The sequence below is a fragment of the Rhinopithecus roxellana genome, chromosome 5 (genome assembly GCF_007565055.1).
Source record: "Rhinopithecus roxellana isolate Shanxi Qingling chromosome 5, ASM756505v1, whole genome shotgun sequence".
Lineage (NCBI taxonomy): Eukaryota > Metazoa > Chordata > Mammalia > Primates > Cercopithecidae > Rhinopithecus > Rhinopithecus roxellana.
Window position 1 is genome coordinate 14,802,568 of NC_044553.1, and position 20,712 is coordinate 14,823,279.

Genomic DNA, 20,712 nt, shown 5'->3' on the forward strand with positions numbered 1-20,712 from the left:
CACCCGGAGAGGGATGGAAGAGCACCAGCGAGCGCTTAGCTTTGTGGTTGGATGTTTTGGGTGAGTTTCTTGGCGCGCATGCGTATTGTGTCTCAAGGGCGGGTTTGAAGGGAAGTGGGTGTTGACCTGCGGGCAACTGAAGTTGTCAGATTGTACCCGTGACGGCGCGGGTGTCGGGCGTCCTGGAGACACGTAGGGATGAATTTATGTTTCCGACGATTGCATCTGGAGGGATGTGTAAGACTCTGTGGCTGAAGAAAGCTATTACGCTTCTTATGTGGGTCATTATCTTAAAAATAGCATTTCGGTTTTATCTGCTTGACTGCCTCTTAACAAATTTTAAGCCCTCCTCTACATCTGTTTGGTTTTGCCCTACCAGCTCTGGGATTGGGGAGTGCACTGTTAATGGTTATTGTTGCTCCTGTGGCCATTCTCTTGGCATCCCCACTTTCACATTTTGGCATGGTGTATTAAAGACTAAATGGGATTAATGGGTAAATAGGACTTTATAGTCATCTCTAATCCTGGATTCAATACCAAAATTTAGATTTTCAGCTTTGTGGATGTTCTATTTCGACATTTTAAGAACAGTTCATTGCAAAGAGGTGAAAATTTTGTTCTGAAGTCTTAAGGACACAGAGAAAGTTTTTCCGTCCATAAGTGGGGACTTGTTTTGTGACCAACAATATGAAAGGCTCTGAGGTCAGCTTGGAGAAGAAAAAAAGGATTAAGATGCCAGCGAAGAGACTTCGTGAGGTAGTTTCTCAAAATCGTGGAGATCATTTGGTTTTGCTGAAAGATGACTTGCCCTGTGTTCCTCCGGCATTGTCTGCAAATAAACGTCTTCCTGTTGGAGCGGGGACTAGCTTGAATGGAACATCACGTGGTATGTGATTCCATGTAGTTTTTCAACCAGTTTTAGTTTAGTAAATCTTTAGTCCTTATTTGTTTAAATTCCCAGACGTAAGATATAAGTCTAGTTTGTACAGATGTTTGAAAACTGACCCTGTTTTCCGGGAAAATGGCCAGGAAGCCTATAAAATGTTTAAATAGATCTAATGAATGAAACTTTAACGTCTCCTGTTGTGCTTTTTTTTTTTTTTTTGGCATTGACTTTTGCATATTGTTTTTGTTTATATCTGTGGTGGATGCACTTGTATAATGTGCTTTATTTTCCCCGCTAGTGTTTTTTATAGTTTTCCCCCAAAGTAGTGCTGTTTACCTAATGCACTACTTGCTGTTAATAGTGGGAAAAGCAGGACTTCTGCCAGTTGATGGCTTCTATATTCCAATTCACTTAATCTGTCTAAACCTCACTGAAAATAAGGATAACATATGCTTTACCCACTTCGCTGCTAATTGTGAGGATCAAATTAATGAATATGTGAGCAAAAACAGCAAAATGCTTTTATAATGCTGCTTTTTGGGGGATACAGCGGTGACACTCAAATAGTCCTGCTGTTAGATTAGACCTTTACATCGTATACGTATTTCTACCCATAGATTGTCCACATCCAATAGTGTATGGTTATATTTTAAAATGTTTCATGCTTATCTCACTTTATTGTCAGTACCGAACCTTATTTTCCCAAATATCAACTGTAAAAGGCTTCATTCAGATATGTTTAAATACATTTTCTTAACTTTCTTTGCATGCAAATTGTCTTTGCAACGTCTGCGTTATATGGAGTTTATAGGTCTTGAATCATGCCTATACAGTTTCTAAAGCTAAGGATCTGATTTTAAAATCGCTAAAATCTATTCCTTTGTTTTGTTAGGTTCATCAGACTTAACTTCTGCTAGAAATTGTCACCAGCCTCTAAAAGAAAATCCCATGGCGTCAGAAAGTGTAAGCAAAAGGATTCTTAATTATGCTCACATTAAAATTTTCAGTGTTGTCAAATAATGTATTCTTAAATAATGTTTGATTAGCAACATGCCTTGTTTTTATTTAAATATCACTTACCAAAACAAATGTTTTATATACTACAATTGTGACTTTGAATGGTGTTTGAGACATTAAACAAAAGGCCTTCCTTAGAATCAAAAATATCTGTTATTAAAATAATGACCGCTGAAAGAGATATGATAACTGAAAAGAAGCTCTCTTACTATTCAGGGAAAAGGTGTTCTTGCCCAGAGACTTAACATATTCTTAGGTAAAAGAAAAGGATCAACTAACAGTACAATTTTCTTTAACATGAGGTGTGCTTGCATGTCATTCTAACACTTGTGAGGTGTTTTGGTTTTTTTAGAAGGGAGGTTCTTTAAGAATAACATGAAATTATCATCTTAACTTTATAATGCCGAACGTATTTGATAAATATAATGTTTTGGTTATGAGATCTAATTAGACTTTGATAGCTAATCATAGTGTTGACCTATGTATTGTCAGTTTAATAAGTCTGTATAATGAGAGTTTCACAATATACTATTTTGAACATTGAAGCAGGTAAACTAATAATTCAATTAAATCTATATGACAATTTTGTCAAAAGCTCACAATAAAATGTATAATTATGTGCTGTACTTGGTCCCTATGTAAATGCCTAGACTTTGGAGTGGTTTTTTGTTCTTATTTTGTCTTTTTTTTTTTTCTTTTAAGCAGGCCTTATTTAATGATATCTAAACTTCTCAAATGTATGGATACACTGTTATTGTATAATTGAGGATAAATCTGTGATCTTCATGATATTGTACCATCCTTATCTACTCCATTTGACTCACAGTGAGTCAGATTTTTACGTTTCACTGAAGCGACTGAGATGTTAAATGACTTGCTCTGCTAGAAGTGGCATACTGGTTTGAGTCTGAATCTCAGTGCTACATTTGCTTGCTGGTTCATTTACTCATTCATTTGTTTGTCTGATAGTGTGTTACTCACCCATTCAACAAATCTTTGAGTAGCTTTAAGGTACATCAGCATTGCGTGGTGATGGAAATGAAGCATATGAAATACACAGTCCTGCCCTCCCAGAACACAGTAGTCACATAGCTAGTAAATGGTTCTTGATAAATAATAAATCCGAAGTTTATTTATCCTATTTCTTCCTTTCATATCCCAAAGGATTTTTCTAAAGACGATGCAGTGCAAGTGTTGCCTTTGGATAAAATAGAAGAGAACAACAAACAAAAAGGTAAAAGAATAATATTGATTTTTTATTGTTATAAAATATACTTAACGTAAAGTTTACCACTTTAGCTATTTTAAAATGTACAGTTCTGTGACGGTAAGTACATTTACATTGTTGTACAATCATCATCACCTTTCATATCCAGAGCTTTGTCATCTCTCCCGACTCTACCCATTAAACACTAACTGCTCATTTTTCGTCCCCTCAGCCCTGGGCATCCTACTTTTTGTCTCTATGAATTTGACTATGCTAGGTACCTTATATAAGTAGAATCATATAGTATTTGACCTTTTGTGACTGGCTTATTTCACTTAGCATAATGTTTTCAAGGTTCATCCATGTTGTAGCATGTGTCAGAATTTTCTTCTTAAGGGTAGAATTTATTTTTAAGCATTTATTACATAGTCTTACAGTTTTTTTTTTTTTTTTTTTTGAGACGGAGTCTCGCTCTGCCGCCCAGGCTAGAGTGCAGTGGCCGGATCTCGGCTCACTGCAAGCTCCGCCTCCCGGGTTTACGCCATTCTCCTGCCTCAGTCTCCCGAGTAGCTGGGACTAGAGGCGCCCGCCACCTCGCCCGGCTAGTTTTTTGTATTTTTTTAGTAGATACGGGGTTTCACCTTGTTAGCCAGTATGGTCTTGATCTCCTGACCTCGTGATCCGCCCGTCTCGGCCTCCCAAAGTGCTGGGATTACAGGCTTGAGCCACCGCGCCCGGCCGTCTTACAGTTTTTATTATTTTCATTTTAAATTAGTTTTTCTTCCCAAATTAAGCTATTCCTAGAATCTGTAAAATCCAGAATGAGGTTTGCAATGGTGAAGGTTATCTTGTTATTACCAATCTATTGCATAGGTTTAGTATTAGATAAGTTTATGATTTTTTTTTTTGAGACAGAGTCTCCCTCTGTTGTCCAGGCTGGAGTGCAGTGGCGTGATCTCGGCTCACTGCAACCTCCGGCTCCCAGGTTCAAGCAATTCTTCTGCCTTAGCCTCCTGAGTAGCTGGGATTACAGGTGCACGGCACCACACCCAGCTAATTTTTGTATTTTTTTTTTTTTGGTAGAGACAGGGTTTCTCCATCTTGACCAGGCTGGTCTCAAACTCCTGACGTCAAGTGATTTGCCTACCTCAGTCTCCTAAAGTGCTGGAAATACAGGGCCACCGTGTCTGACCCCATATGAATTTTAAAATAGTTTTTTCTAATTCTTTGAAAAATGATGTTGGTAATTCGATAGGAATTGCATTGAATCTGTAGATGGCTTTGGGCAGTATGGTCATTTTAATGATATTGATTTTTCCAATTCATGAGCATGGAATGTTTTCCACTTGTTTGTGTCATCTGTGATTTTTTTTCATTAGTGTTTTGTAGTTCTCCTTGTAGAGATCTTTCACCTTCTTGATTAAATGTATTCCTAGAAATTTTATGTTTTGTGTGCCACTATTGTAAATGGCATTGAGTTCTTGATTTGATTCTCAGCTTGAACATTATTAGTGTGTAGAAACGCTACTGATTTTTGTACATTGATTTTGTATTCTGAAACTTTACGTAAGTCATTTATCAGATCTAGGGACATTTTGGAGGAATCTTTAGGGTTTTCTAGGTATAGGACCATGTCATCAGTGAACAGAGATAATTGGACTTCCTCTTTTACTTTTTGGATGCCTTTTATTTCTTTCTCCGTCTGATTGCTCTGGCTGGGACTTCCACTACTATGTTGAAAAGAGTGGTGAGAGTACGCATCCTTGTCTTGTTCTAGTTCTTAGGGGGAATGTGTTAAACTTTTGCCTGTTCAGTATGATGTTGGCTGTGGGTTTGGAATTATGAGGATTGTATTATTACTTAATCACTTAATTTGTTCCTTGTCCTTTTCAATTGTGGAGTGCTATGGCCGAGTTCCTAAACATTCTTTTAGTTAAAGAAGATTTTTTTAGTAGCTTATTAAAATTTAATAAATATTCAGAAATTTAATATATATTTTTGTGTCTTGATTTTGCAGCAAATGACATCTTCATTTCTCAGTATACAATGGGACAGAAAGATGCTGTAAGAACAGTTTTAAAGCAAAAGTAAGTTTCATTTACAGAAAATAATTGGACCATTTCTTATGTTTAAAATCAGATTCATTTGTACTTTGGACATATGAAAAACTGTCTTTTCACTATGTGAAATATATATTGTGTGATGATATGTATAAAGCATTTCTCATGGTGCTAGACACATTTAAAATACTCAGTAGCAGTTAGCAGTTGTTATTATGGAAGTGCTACAGTATTAACTTATTTAACACACCTATAAAATAGGTTTCATTACTATCCCAATTTTATAGAATCCTCATTTTCTTTTATTTATTTATTTATTTAGAGATGGAGTCTCACATCGCCCAGGCTGGAGTGCAGTGGTATGATCTCGGCTCGCTGTAACCTCTGCCTCCCAGATTCAAGGGATTCTCCTGCCTCAGTCTCCTGAGTAGCTGGGATTACAGGCACCTGCTATTATGCCGAGCTAATTTTTGTATATTTCTAGAGATGGGGTTTCACCATGTTGGCCAGGCTGGTCTTGAACTCCTGGCCTCAGGTGATTCACCTGCCTCAGCCCCCCAAAGTCCTGGGGTTACAGGCGTGAGCCACCATGCCTGGCCAGAATCCCCATTTTATAGATAAGGAAGCTAAGGCATTGGGAGATTGAGAGATTGATTTTCCCGAGGTCCAGGTTGTTACTGGACTGGGATTTGAATGTGCAAGTCTGCCTTTAGAGCCATCTCTCTTAACCACTTTACTATACTGCTTATAGCAGCGCTCAATAGTTCCTTATACATAATACTTATTATTTATTATCCAAAGACATTTAGACTTTTCCTGGTCAAAATCTCAGAAAGAGATGAGTTTAGCACCTGAGCACCTGGATGCAGTGAAGAGAGACCATGGTTACTCCACTTAAATGCCCCCTCCCAACTTTATCTTAAACACCAATGAAATATAAAACTAACCTTGACGACAGCACATGAGAAACATGAAGGAAGAATAAATTCACTAGTCTGGAGGTAATTAATGTTATCTTTATCATATTCCTACGCTAGATGTATTCTACTCCTGAACCAGAGCACTGCAGAAGGCCCCTTAGGAAATAGAAAAAAATTTTACTTACTTTTGAATTCTCATTTTATTCAAAAGGAAATTATATATTAGTTCTGTAAATGGAAAATCAGTATTGTTTAGAATACGTTTAAAAATAAATACACAGGTCAGGTATGGTGGCTCACACCTATAATCCCAGCATTTTGGGAGGCTGAAGTGGGTGGATCACTTGAGCCCAGGAGTTTGAGACCAGCCTGGACAACATGGCAAAACCCCATCTGTACCAAAAAAATATACAAAAATTAGCCAGGCATGGTGGCATGCACCTGTAGTCCCAGTAACTTAGGAGGCAGGAGGTAGGAGGATTTCTTGAGCCTGGGAGGCAGAGCACGGTGCAGTGAGCTGAGATGGTGCCACTCACCCCACTGCACTCCAGCCTGGGCAATAGAGCTAGACCTGTCTCAAATAAATTAATTAAATAACTATACAACTATTAAAATACAACATTTATTCTTTTTCCACCAACAGTTTTCCATGGTATACATATTATGTTCTGGGAAGCACCGGAATAACAAAAAATAAATACTACCCCTAAATTACAAAGGTATAATCTGAGCCAGCCAGAGTTTCACAGCTGGTTCTTTGGTCCTATCAGGTTTTTACTTTTTATATTTGTTCACACTGAAATTCTCAATACATAATATAGCAGTTAGGAGAGGCATTTGGATGGTAAATTATATCAGAAGGTTTCTAAATATATAAGAAAAAGCCCTAGTGAGGGCATGGTGTTATCTGTCATCTTCTCTACTTGAACTAAAAATTGCAGATTACATCTGACTCAGTTGGATAGAAAGCAATCACCACTTCTATCCAGCAGACCCTTAGTGGACGAAGTAGCTGCTTGCAACCACAATAGGAACTTTATAAACTTCCCTTCCAGTCAGAACTCTCAGAACTAAAATTTCTCAGAACTTTCAAATCTGAGAGGGAGAAGTTGTTAATAAACAAGTGGACAGTGAGAGAAAATTGCAAACACTGCCTCTTTTATCTGTTGCTAGATCTCTCCCTAACTAAGGATGAATGAACGTAATTTTTTTTTTTTTTTGAGATGGAGTCTTGCACTGTCACCCAGGCTGGAGTGCAGTGGCGCAATCTGGGCACACTGCAACCTCCGCCTCCCAGGTTCACGCCGTTCTCCTGCCTCAGCCTCCTGAGTAGCTGGGACTACAGGCGCCCGCCACCATGCCTGGCTAACTTTTTGTATATTTAGTAGAGATGGGGTTTCACTGTGTTAACCAGGATGGTCTCGATCTCCTGACCTCATGATCTGCCTCCCTCAGCCTCCCAAAGTGTTGGGATTACAGGCGTGAGCCACCGTGCCCGGCCCTGAACAGAATTTTTTAAAAGACGAAACAACTAAGGAGGCTCTATGGGAAGGTAATTACAATGTAGAGAATAATAACTGAATCAAACTATAGAAATGACTCTCATGTCTAATTATGTCCCAAGAGATATACCTTTAAAATGAAGCAGGCTGAAAATAAAAATACAACAAAAGAATTTTGAGGAGAAAACAAATAAAAAGAAATAAGAATTAGCAATATTAATTCTAGTTGAAGTAAAATTCAAGGCATATCTGCTAAATAGACTAAATAGGACCAATTTTTTGGGCAAAGTTAATTTTTTAGTTAATTTTAAAAATCTTTAATGTAGCCAGGTGCGGTGACTCACGCCTGTAATCACAGCACTTTGGGAGGCTGAGGCGGGCAGACCACCAGTTCAGGAGATCGAGATCAGCCTGGCCAAACACAGTGAAACCCCGTCTCTACTAAAAATACAAAAAATTAGCCGGGCTTGGTGGCAGGCACCTGTAATCCCAACTACTCGGGAGGCTGAGGCAGGAGAATCACTTGAACCTGGGAGGCAGAGGTTGCAGTGAGCAGACATTGTGCCACTGCACTCCAGCTTGGGGGACAGAGTGGGACTCTGTCTCAAAAACAAAACAAAACAAAACAAAAACTTAATAAATAATAAATGTAAAGAGTTTTAAAAAATCAAATACTATGAAAAGCTTATAATGAAAAACCACCATCTTCTACCCCACTATTTCCTTAACCACTAGGCCTGTTCCCCAGTGGCAGCTGCTTTTAATTCTTTTACCTCTTTCCTCTGAGAGGTGATTTCATAAATCAAAGTAATATGCTTACAGTACTATCTTTGATTTATTAAATGTAGGTCAAGCACAGTGGCACATGCCTGCAATCCTCTCTACTTGAGAGACTGAGGCAGGAGGGTCGCTTGAGCTCAGGAGTTTATATACAGCTGGGGCAACATGGTGAGACCCCTTCTCTTAAAAAAAAAAAATCTGTCTATACTGGGTTGTGAAAAATACAAAAAACAACAACAACGAATAAACGTAAACTGCACTTATTCTACTATGATAAGCTTTAGCTGTCTTAAGTTACTTCTTCTCCCTTCCTCTAATTATAGTTACTCTGTATTGATTTATATAACAGCCATAAACGTAAAAAACTTTTTTACTTTATAAAGTTTCAATGTTTACAGAAGTAGAGAGGATAATTTGTTGAACTCCCATGTTCTCATAGCTTAGCTTCAATTTTTTAGCATTTTGTTTCATTCATAACCGCCCCACATACCCATGAATTATTATAAAATAAGTCCCAGAAGTCATTTCATTTTATCTTTATGTACTTTAATATACGTACCTGAAAGATAATTTTTTAAAAAGGTATTGCCATAATACTACTATCATACTGAAACATAATAATTAATAATTTAATATTATAAAATGTTGAGTCAATATTCAAGTTTCTGTCACTGTCTCATGACTTTTTTATGGTTACTTTTTGTTTCGTTTTGGGATTGGTTTTTGTTTTTGTTTTTTGAGACAAGGTTTCAAACTCTTATCACCCAAGGTAGAGTGCAGTGAGGTGATTGTAGTTCACTGCAACCTCAAACTTCAGGCTCAGGCAGTCTTCCTCCCTCGGCCTCCTGAGTATCTGGGACTACAGGTATGCACCACCATGCCTGGCTAATTTTTTTTTTTTTTTATGTTTTGTAGAGACTGGCCTCACGGTGTTGCCCAGGCTGGTCTCGAACTGCTGGGCTCAAGTGATCCACAGCCTTGGCCACCCAAAGTGCTGGGATTACAGGCGTGAGCCTCGGCACCCTGTGGTTAATTTAATTTTGCATTAGAATCTAAGGAAGAGCCACACTTTACATTTGAATGATATGTCTCTTAAGTTTGTTTTTTTTTTTTTTTTTTTTTTTTTTTTTTTTGAGGCGGAGTCTCGCTCTGTCGCCCGGACTGGAGTGCAGTGGCCGGATCTCAGCTCACTGCAAGCTCCGCCTCCCGGGTTTACGCCATTCTCCTGCCTCAGCCTCCCGAGTAGCTGGGACTACAGGCGCCTGCCACCTCGCCCGGCTAGTTTTTTTTGTATTTGTAGTAGAGACGGGGTTTCACCGTGTTAGCCAGGATGGTCTCGATCTCCTGACCTCGTGATCCGCCCGTCTCGGCCTCCCAAAGTGCTGGGATTACAGGCTTGAGCCACCGCGCCCGGCCTGTTTTTTTTTTTTTTTTAAGACAAAGTCTCGCTCTGTTGCCTAGGCTGGAGTGCAGTGATGCAATCTTGGCTCACTTCCAACTTCCACCTCCTGGGTTCAAACAATTCTCCTGCCTCAGCCTCCTGAGTAGCTGGGATTACAGGCATGCACTGCCATGCCTGGCTATTTTTTTGTATTTTTAGTAGAGACGAGGTTTCACCATGTTGATTAGGCTGGTCTCAAACTCCTGACCTCAGGTGATCCCTCCCACCTCGGCCTCCCAAAGTGCTGGGATTACAGGTGTGAGCCACCATGCTGAGCCTTCAGTTTGTTTTAATTTACAGATTTACCCTCATTTTGTTTTTCTTATAATTTGTTTGTCTTAAGAAATTTTCTACCTTCCGGATTTTGCTGAATGTATCCTTTTTTTGTCTTTAACATGTTTCTCTCAACCTTGAATTTCTGTCAAATGGCAAGAATGCTTGATAGGTGATGTTATATACTAACTGTGTAATACATCAGGATACACAGATGTCTGGTTACATCTCTTATTGTGAAATTAGGATTGATCTGTTAATACACCACGTTTTTGTATCAAATTACAGCATATGGAAATTTGAGGACAAAGAGTCTAAATAGTCAATTTTAGAAATTTAGCAGGAAAATAATTTCTTATAAAAGCTAAAGGAAGCTGGGCATGGTGTCTCATGCCTGTAGTCCTAGCACTTTGGGAGTCCAAGACAGGAGGATCACTTGAGCCCAGCAGTTTGAGACCAGTCTGGGCCATATAGCAAATTTTTTTTGATTAGCTGGGTATGGTAGCATGTGCCTGTAGTCCCAGGTACTTGGGAGGCTGAGGTGGAAGGATCACTCGGGCCTGGGAGTTTGAGGCTGCCGTGAGCCATATTCATGCCATTGCACTCCAGCCTGGGTGACAGAATGAGACCCCATCTCAACAGAAAAATAGAGAGACAGACAGTCAGACAGATGCTGAATGATAGGAAAAAAAAGCAGGGAAAGCAGAAGAAATCAAGTATATCAGATAAAAGAAAACATAAACACAGTAGAATGTTTTCAACTAGTTCTGGAAGTATGTCAGTGTAAAAAGCAAATCCTAGACAAGTCTAAGTCAGAAAACTAGTGAGAAAATGCATGTTATAAATAAAAAGAGGACATAATGATAGACTTAGAAAGTATTAAGAATATTGTGTACTTGAATGCTACAAATTAAGAAATCTAGATGAAAGAAATAACTCACCAAAAATAACCATATAACTAAGAAGATTTTAGTAGGCCAGTTACTGGGAAATAAATTGAAAAAAAAAAAAAAAACCTTCAAAGAGCAATCTCCAAAAGCAGTCATGATTTTCTTTGAGTTCTTGAAAAATTTTAAGAAACAGATTATGATCATGCTATATATTCTGCTCCAGAGCAATGAAAAGCAAAGAATGCCACTCATGTCATTTTATGATGCTAACCTAGCCCAAGTATCCATACCTAATAATTAGTTCCATCAGAGATATTTTCATCATACTATTGTAATTTAAACAAACGTAGTTCTTGAAATACAATAATTAAATCTAATACTATTCTAATAGTTAAAGAAAAAGATACAATTGTATTGATATATCATTATTATAAATAAGTTATGAGTAAATTATATCTTATCATATGTTAAAAGATAATATGCAATGATTAAGTAGAGTTTAGCCCGGGAATGCAGCAATGTTTTAAAAACGGTAATAGCAAATTCTGTTATAATGCTTATGCACCAGGCACTGTTCTCTGCACTTTTTTAGTTTATTTTTGTTTTACTTTTTGTTTTTTATTTTGTTGAGACAGGATCTCGCTCTGTCACCCAGGCTGGAGTTCAGGGTCAGGTTCACAGTTCACTTCAGCCTTGACCTCCCAGACTCAAGTAATCCTCCCACCTGAGGTCCCTCTAACCCCACCCCAGAGTAGCTGGGACTACAGGGATTTGCCACCACATCCAGCTAACATTTTTACTTTTTGTAGATATAGGGTCTCACTGTATTGCCCGGGCTGGTGTCAAACTCCTGGGCATAAGAAGTCCTCCTGCCTCAGCCTTTGAAAGTGCTTGAATTACAGGCATGAGCCAACATACCTGGCTGCACTTCTTACATACTACTCAATCTTTACAAAAACCTGGCATGTCTAATAACGTTTCAAGCTTACAAATAAGGAATAGAAGGGTTTAAGTCACCCATGCAGTCTGTCTCCAGAGATAGTGCTCTTAACTATTGCGCCACTATAATAATTCATGATCTATTAATATATTTATATCATTTGATCAAATAAGAAAGTATATGTGACAAGCACTACAGTCACATTTAGTGACATTTTATGCCCGTATCTTCTTAATTTTTTTATATTTTAAATTGACAAATAATTGTACATATTTGTAGGGTACATAGTGCTGTACTTATAATGTATAGTGATCAGATCATGGTAATTAGCATATCCATCGTCTGAAACATTTATCATTTCTTTGTGTTAGGAACCCTCAATATCCTCCTTTTAGCTATTTGAAACCGTGTAACACATTATCCTCAACTATACTCATCTTACTATAGTCATTCCTCCTATCTAGCTGTAACGTATTCCTGACTTATTCCTCCTATGTAGCTGTAATTTTGTATCCTTTCACAAATCTCTCCGTATGCCTCCCTTCCATACCCATTTTATACTCAGTCACCACACACACACACATAATACCCACAAACTTCTTTAAGAATAGAATGATACATTCTTTTTTTTTTTTTTTTTTTTTTGAGATGGAGTTTCACTCTTGTCACCCAGGCTGGAGTGCAATGGTATGATCTTGGCTCACTGCAACCTCCACCTCCTGAGTTCAAGAGATTCTCCTGCCTCAGCCTCCTGAGTAACTGGTATTACCGGCATGTGCCACCACGCACAGCTGATTTTTTGTGTTTTTAGTAGAGACGGGGTTTCACCACATTGGCCAAGCTGGTCTCAAACTCCTGAGCTCAGGTGATCTGCCCACCTTGGCCTTCTAAAGTGCTGGGATTACAGGCTTGACCCATTGTGCCCAGCCAGAATGATACATTCTTAACGTGAAGGACGATGTTTATTGTAAACCTATAGTCAATACCCTGTTTAACAGTAAAATTGGGAACAGGACAAGATGTCCATTATTTTTTAAACTTAATTTGGAAGCCTTAGTTGGAGCAGTTAGATAAGAAAATGAAATCAGGTATGGATATTGAAAGAGAGGAGACAAAGTTATAATTTATAGAAAATATTGTGTATTCAGCATATCCAAGAGACCACTAACTCAGAAATTTTTACACTAATGAAAGTTCAGGATGGTGACCAGATAATCAGCATATTATTCAGTCATAAAGTGGCATAACAATTACCATAGCAGTGTCAACACGCCCCCCCAAAAAAGTTGGGAATACTCATAACCAAAAGTCTGTAGAATCTATCTGAAGAAGTATGAAATTTTGTCAAGGGAAATAACCAAAGGCTAAGATAAATTAAGAGACTCAACATGTTCTTGGATGGGAAGACTAAGCACTGTAAAAATATAAGTTATAACAAAATTAGCATATGTTTTGCTGTGGTCAGTCTTAAAATTTTTTGTTATTTTGAGAATAAGTGGTAGATGTAAATTGGAAACGTAATTCTAAAACTTACCTGGAAGAACATACTGTTGAGAAAAAAATGTGTGTGCCTGTGTGTATACTGTATGTATATATTTATGCTATATGTGTGTATATACATACACACAAAATTAAGAATACATCCATATAGAATACATTCAGTTTGGAATAGCTAAGATGAATTTGGAAAAGCAAAAACAAAAATGGAATGATGGAGAACCTGCCTTAATTGATGCTATAATATACTCTAAAGCCTTAGAGGAATGAAGAATCTGGCCAATGTGTCTAGAACAAGGGGAAAACTCCCTTATGTGTGACTGGAGAGATAAGCAAGGGACTAGGTTATGAACTCCTCTAAAGGAATTTGGTCATTAATATAAGATAAATGGCAAATCATTTAAAAGTTTTAAAGAATTAGATCTATTTCTTAAAATACTCACTATGGTAGCCATATGAAAAAATGGATTGAAAGAGGGCTAGACTATAGTCCAGCAAATGAATTGGCTCTGGAGTTTTCGGGGAGGAGTGAATTAGATTGGTCCTGAGTACACTGGGAAGTGGTGGTATGGTAGTGGGAATCATGCTCAGTTGGAGAGGAAAAGACAAATTTGGAAGATGATTAGGAGATTGAATTGACAGGAATTGTTAATTGGATACGAGGGTAAGGAAGGCACTAAGGTTGAATCCCAGATTTTTGGCTTTCACAAATTCATGGTCAGTAGTATATTCATTGAGAAAGGAAATTCTTGTGGGGGATAGCTTATTCTGGGCATGGTCAAGGGTTTGAGGTTCCTATGAGAAATGTGGGTAAGAAATGTTCAGGAAAAAATGGAATATAAAGGTCAAGTTGCCAAGCGGTGGCTCATGCCTATAATCCCAGCACTTTGGGAGGTCAAGGTGGGAGAATGGCTTGAGCCTAGGAGTTTGAGATCACCCTGGGCAACATAGCAAGACCCCATCTCTAAAAACAATAAATTAGCCAGGCAGGGTGGCATGTGCTTGTACTCCTCACTACTTGGGAGGCTGAGGCAGGAGGATCAGTTGAGCCTAGGAGGTTGAGGCTGCAGCGAGCTGTGGCTGTGCTACTACACTATATCCTGGGTGACAGTGAGATCCTGGGTGACAGTGAGATCCTGGGTGACAGTGAGATCCTGTCTCGAAAAAAAAAAAAGGCCAAGTTCACAAAAGGGATCCAAGCTGGAAATTAAGATGCAGAAGTCATCATTATGTAAGTAGCAGTCTAAGTCTAAGCTCTGGGAATAGTTTAAGTGATTCAATGAGGTTATGATAGTGAAAAGAAAGATGGCTAAGGCTGGATGGACTCTGAGAAAACCAAACATTGAAGGAGGATGTGGAGAAAGCAAGCTAGCTTCTAAATGCTGCTCAGAAAGTTTGGCCAGAGATATAGGGGGTATGGCGTCAACAAAGCCAAGGGGAATTAGGTTCCAAGTGTGATGTGCTGATCCAAGGTAATGGAAGGTAAGGACTGAAAAATGTACACTGAATTGAGCAAGCACGATTCTTAGTGGCCTTGGTGAGAATAGTTGCAGCACAGCACTGGGATCTTCAGTGGGTTTAAGAATAAAGAAAAACTGGCTAAAAAAGAAGACTATAATGAAATAATTGCTTCTTAATGGTAGGGTTATGTGCATTTTTTGACATTTATATTTCATAGCTCGTTATATTTGCCACATTGAGCATTTATTAATTTAATAATTGAAAAAATAAAATTTAAAAGCCTATAAAGAAATTTATGTCTAGCCTTATAATGTTGTTTATCTTGTTGGGCAAAGGTAAGTCACTTTCAGACTTCAGGCAGAAACATTAAAGATAAGGAATTCCTGAATTATATTTTCATACTCTATGCCTCAATCAGTTAAATATATATATTGAGCAGTTACTACATACCTAATCCTTTGTTAGTTGCTGTTTGCTATGAAAGAAGTCCCGCTATCATTCCCAACCCCGGAGGAATTAGTGATTAATTACATTCAATATATTATTAAATTGTCCCATACAGATATGTAAACCCTGGGGTGGCTGAGTAGCAAGCCTCCATTGATAGGTAGTAAATCCAAAAGGAGTTAATGAAGGGAGGGATCAAGAGGAAGTGTTAGAAGCACAGACTTCTTGAAGAAGGTAATACTTGCATTGCACCTTAAAGGAGGAGAAGGATGTAATAAGTTGGGTGGAAGAAGGGTGAGAGAGCAGAGTGAGGACAAGCGTGGAGTCACTTGTGGGCATGACATGGTATGTGTAGTTAGTGAGGAGAGCCTTATGTATGGAAAGCCAAACAGAGAAAATTAGCCAATTCAGTTGTTTTTAAGGAATAATTTTAGATTTTTGAATGGTGACATATGTGTAGAAAGCTTCTAAGCAAGTAGAAACTGGAAGAATGGAATAGTTAGTAATGGGTGATGAAACTTTACAGTTGAGAGAGAAAAGTGAGAAGAGAAAAGTGCCAAACTGAGAAAAAAAGCTTTGGTGTCATGGTAAGACCTCTGGGAATTGGGCCCTAACTCTACCACTTAGTAAATAGTTCTATGACAATGTTCAAGTAAATCCTGTTACCTCTGTGGACTGCCATTTCTTCATCTGTAAAATTAGGAAATTAGGATATCCTGTGACCTCTGTGGACTGCAATTTTTTCATCTATAAAATTAGGAAATTAGGATGGTTGACCTATAAGTTTCTCCCAGCTCTATAATTCTGTGACACTCTTCATGCAATTGTGATGAAATAATTGACAACACTTTATGACTCAACTGGATATGAGAAGGTAAGCAAGTAGAGAAGTCAAGGTGACTTCAACATTTTGAGACTGAGAGAAAAATGTTATTCTTAATAGAAATGGGGAAATATCAAAGAGGAGTAAGTTTAATAGTTCTGTAATGCTTTTAAAAGTCAAGGGGGAAGTTCAGCAGCTGGAGATGGAACATATTGCTAACGACTTTACTTAGGCTTTCTTAGGGACTCTTCAGTTTTGTCAGTGGTTCCTTTCATTGTTTTCTTTGAGGCCACATATCAAGCAAATTGACTAGCCTTCTTTTTTCTTTTAGTATTTAATTAAATGCCTTATTGCAAATATGTATCTATTTACTGGACTTGTTTTTATTTCAGGGTCTTTTTTTATTTTTAACTTTTATTTATTTATTTTTTTGTAGAGATGGGGTTTACCATATTGCCCATGCTGGTCTTGAACTCCTGGGCTCAAGCAATCCTCCCGCCTTGGCCTCCCAGAGTGCTAGGATTACAGTCATGTAACACTACACCCAGCTAATTCAGGCTCCTTAATAGTGTATTTTGTGAACATTTTAATAAATGGAGTGACCTTCTTTTCTTTCTGTCTTGCTTTGCTCTGCTCTGCTCTGCTCTTCTTTCTCTCTCTCTCTCTGTCTCCCTCTCTCCCTCTTCCTCCTTCCCTCCCTCCCTCTTTCCTGTCCTGTCTTGTCCTTTCCTTAGACTGAGCTTCTTATTCTCCAGACTGGAATGCAATGGAGCAATCTCTGCTCACTGCAACCTCCGTCTCCTGGGTTCAAGCGGTTCTCCTGCCTCAGCCTCCCGAGTAGCTTGTATTACAGGCGCCCGCCATCATGCCTGGCTAATTTTTTGTATTTTTAGTAGAGACAGTGTTTCACCATGTTGGTCAGGGTGGTCTCAAACTCCTGACCTCAGGTGATCCACCTGCCTTGGCCTCCCAAAGTGCTGGGAGTGCCCGGCCTGCCTGAGTGACATTTGTTAAGTAAATCTAAATGAGCTAGAATTTAGAAAATTCTCTTCAGCATTATTAACAATCCCTCTTGGAGACATTATGCTAAGTGAGATAAGCCAGGCACAGAAAGATGAATATCATGTATTCTCATTTACATGTGGAATCTGAAAAAGTCAGATTTATGGAAGCAGAAGATAGAATGGTAGTTGCCAGGGGCTGGGGGTGGGGAAGAAGTGGGAGATAGAGGTCAAAAGGTACAATTTCTCTTAAACAGGATTAATACATTCTAGAGATCTACTGTACAGCCTGTAACTATGGTTAATAATAATGAATTGTATGCTTGAAAATTGCTAAGACAGTAGATCTTAAATGTTCTCATCACATAAAAAGATAATTATATGAGGTGATGGATATGCTAGTAGCTTGACTGTGATCATTTTACCATGTGTACATATATCAAAATATCACATTGTAAATATATACAATTTTTTTCAATTATACCTCAATAAAGTAGGAGAAAAAATAGTCACAAAGTATACATCAATAGTGCTATAATTCTTATAATTCTTTTTTTTTTTTTTTCTTCTGAGACAGTGTCTCACTTTGTCTCACATGCTGGAGTGTAGTGGAGTGATCACGACTCACTGCACTCTCTACCTCCTCAGGCTCATGAGATCCTTCCACCTCAGCCTCCTGAGTAACTGGGACTACAGGTGTGTGCCACCACGCCTGGCTAATTTTTGTATTTTTTGTAGGGACAGGATTTTGCCATGTTGCCCAGGCTGGTCTTGAACTCCTGGCCTTAAGCTATCTGCCCATCTCAGCCTCCCAAAGTGCTGGGATAACAGGTGTGAATCACTGCACCTGGCCAATAATTTTGTAATTCTTATATAAATATTTGGAGGATAAAATTATCAATAATTTAAAAACCACAGCAGCTTGTCTGGAAGTAATACGTTATCTCAATGGATTGTTCACAGTAAGTTACAGAACAAAGTTTTCTTTTTATTTTATTTTTCTGGAGACAGAGTCTCACTGTGTCACCCAGGCTAGAGTGCAGTGGTGCCATCTAGGCTCACTGCAACCTTCGCTGCCCGGGTTCAAGCGATTCTCCTGCCTCAGCCTCCCGAGTTGCTGGAATTACAGGCATGTACCACCATGCCCAGCAAATTGTTTGTATTTTAGTAGAGATGGGGTTTCACCATGTTGCCTAGGCTAGTCTCAAACTCCTGAGCTCCAGCAATCCACCCGCCTTGGCCTCCCAAAGTACTAGCATTATAGGCCTGAGCCACCACACCTGGCCCAGACCAAACTTATTCCACTTTTTCTCCCCTTCTCACTACTGTACTTGATTAGTCTTTTAAAAAATAATAAAAGAAAAAAGAAAACCATAGTGTTTCTTGGGTTGTCTGCCTTTAGGAGTAAAGCTTGGTACTTTAATTCTTGGAGCTTTTTCTGAGTCATTTTTTTTTTTTTTTTGAGACGGAGTCTCGCTCTGTCACCCAGGCTGGAGTGCAGTGGTGCGATCCCGGCTCACTGCAACCTTTGCCTCCTGGGTTCAAGCAATTCTCCTGCCTCAGCTTCCTGAGTGGCTAGGACTACAGGCGCATGTCACCTCACCCGGCTAATTTTTGTATTTTTAATAGAGACGGGGTTTCACCATGTTAGCCAGGCTGGTCTCTAACTTCTGACCTGGTGATCTTCCCGCCTTGGCTTCCCAAAGTCCTGGAATTACAGGTGTGAGCCACCGTGCCCAGCCTTCTGAGTGTTTTAAACTTGTACTTCTTGATAATGTATCTTTATAATTGTGCTATACCTTTTTCATATGTTTAATTCTTATTTTCCAAAATAATATTGCTCCCTTCAAGGAATTATCTTCTTATTTCTTTAGCCCTTAGTGACGTGGACGTTGATAAATTTCATTAACCAAATGACCTTGTTTGATAGGTGATTTAATTTAAAAAAATCAAAACCACCTTAGCAGATTACCATTTGTTAAGTATTTCTTGAAATGGTTCAATGTAGTTTACTGAATACATTTTTATTGCTTTTTTGTTTATAGAGCTCAAAGCATGCCTGTTGTTAAGGAAGTAAAGGTACATCTGTTAGAAGATGCAGGCATAGAGAAGGATGCTGTTACTCAGGAGACCAGAATTTCACCCAGTGGAATTGATTCAGCTACAACCGTGGCTGCAGCAACTGCTGCTGCCATTGCAACCGCAGCTCCATTGATAAAGGTATATTTTTCATCCCAGATATTCATAACTACTTTGTGAAATATAGAAGTACTTATTAAGAACTGATTCTATAAATGGTTGTATATAATTATAGACTAGCAACATTGTTACTCTCAATTTGAAAAAATTTTCCCATTTGTGGTTGTGTGTTACTTCTCAGGAATTGTGAAAGTTACCCTCTAATACTGTGATGGCACTAGCGAATTCAGAACTTCCCCAGTTTTAGCACTGAGAGTCCTACATCCTGGGAAACACCTTGGTCCTGGCAACCTGGAAAATCGGTTATTCTTATTTGAGAGCTAGAGGAACCTTAGGAACCTTAGAGATAATCTATGCCTTAGCTGTCCCTTTGTAATTGGGGAAGCAGAGAAACAGGTCAGAGTAGGCACGTAAGTCTGGTACGAGTAACTGACAGAGCCAAAACTAGAACTCAAGGCTGCTGACCTAACTCAGCCTTAAGTTAGTAAAGTATCAAAAGCTACTTTGCTTTTCTGTTTTCTTCTTTTTAATTTCCATTTAAGTATCTTGTTTTAGGCATCATAAAATTCTTTGTGGCAGATTTGTTTGAGACAAAGTCTCACTCTGTTGCCCAAGCTGAAGTGCAGTGGTGCAATCTCGGCTCACTGCAACCTCCGCCTCCCAGTTTCAAGTGATTCCTCTGCCTCAGCCTTCTGAGTAGCTGGGACTACAGGGCATGTGCCACCATGCCCAGCTAATTTTTTGTATTTAAGTGGAGACGGGGTTTCACCGTGTTGGTCAGGATGGTCTCGATCTCCTGACCTCGTGATCCACCCGCCTCAGCCTCCCAAAGTGCTGGGATTACAGGCATGAGCCACCGCGCCTGGCCAATTTATTTTATTTATTTATTTATTTATTTATTTATTTATTTATTTATTTTGAGAGGAAACATTTACCTAAGGATAGCTATCATCTGCCTTTCATTTCTGTGACTCTAAAAATAAAGGCATTAAATTATTAGACATATAGTGGGTAAAGGCTCAAATTTGATCACTTCTCAATGCCAATTGATTTAAATAACATTTCTAGTAATTAGACATATTTTTGGTATCCTATAATGTGAACTTTTAAAAATACTTTTATTGTTTTAGGTGCAGAGTGATTTGGAAGCAAAAGTCAATTCTGTTACAGAATTACTTAGTAAATTACAGGAGACTGATAAACACCTGCAACGTGTTACAGAGCAGCAAACAAGCATTCAGCGTAAACAAGAGAAACTACATTGTCATGATCATGAAAAGCAAATGAATGTGTTTATGGAGCAGCACATAAGGCATCTTGAAAAATTACAACAACAACAAATAGATATTCAGGTATCTGTAATAAAGC

General features: G+C 38.6%; 1 protein-coding gene across 4 annotated transcripts in view; it reads left to right on the forward strand.

The window, feature by feature from the left end:
* The first annotated feature begins 100 nt into the window (after window positions 1-100).
* KIAA0586 (KIAA0586 ortholog) overlaps window positions 101-20,712 on the forward strand; it is a 138,618-nt gene continuing 118,006 nt past the window's right edge. For all 4 annotated transcript variants that reach the window (XM_030931406.1, XM_030931407.1, XM_030931409.1 and 1 more), the window contains exons 1-6: window positions 101-886; window positions 1,779-1,849; window positions 3,068-3,137; window positions 5,128-5,197; window positions 19,191-19,365; window positions 20,475-20,696. In XM_030931406.1, the coding sequence (XP_030787266.1) occupies window positions 688-886; window positions 1,779-1,849; window positions 3,068-3,137; window positions 5,128-5,197; window positions 19,191-19,365; window positions 20,475-20,696 (807 nt within the window). In that variant the 5' untranslated portion in view covers window positions 101-687. The remainder of the gene's footprint in view (window positions 887-1,778; window positions 1,850-3,067; window positions 3,138-5,127; window positions 5,198-19,190; window positions 19,366-20,474; window positions 20,697-20,712) is intronic.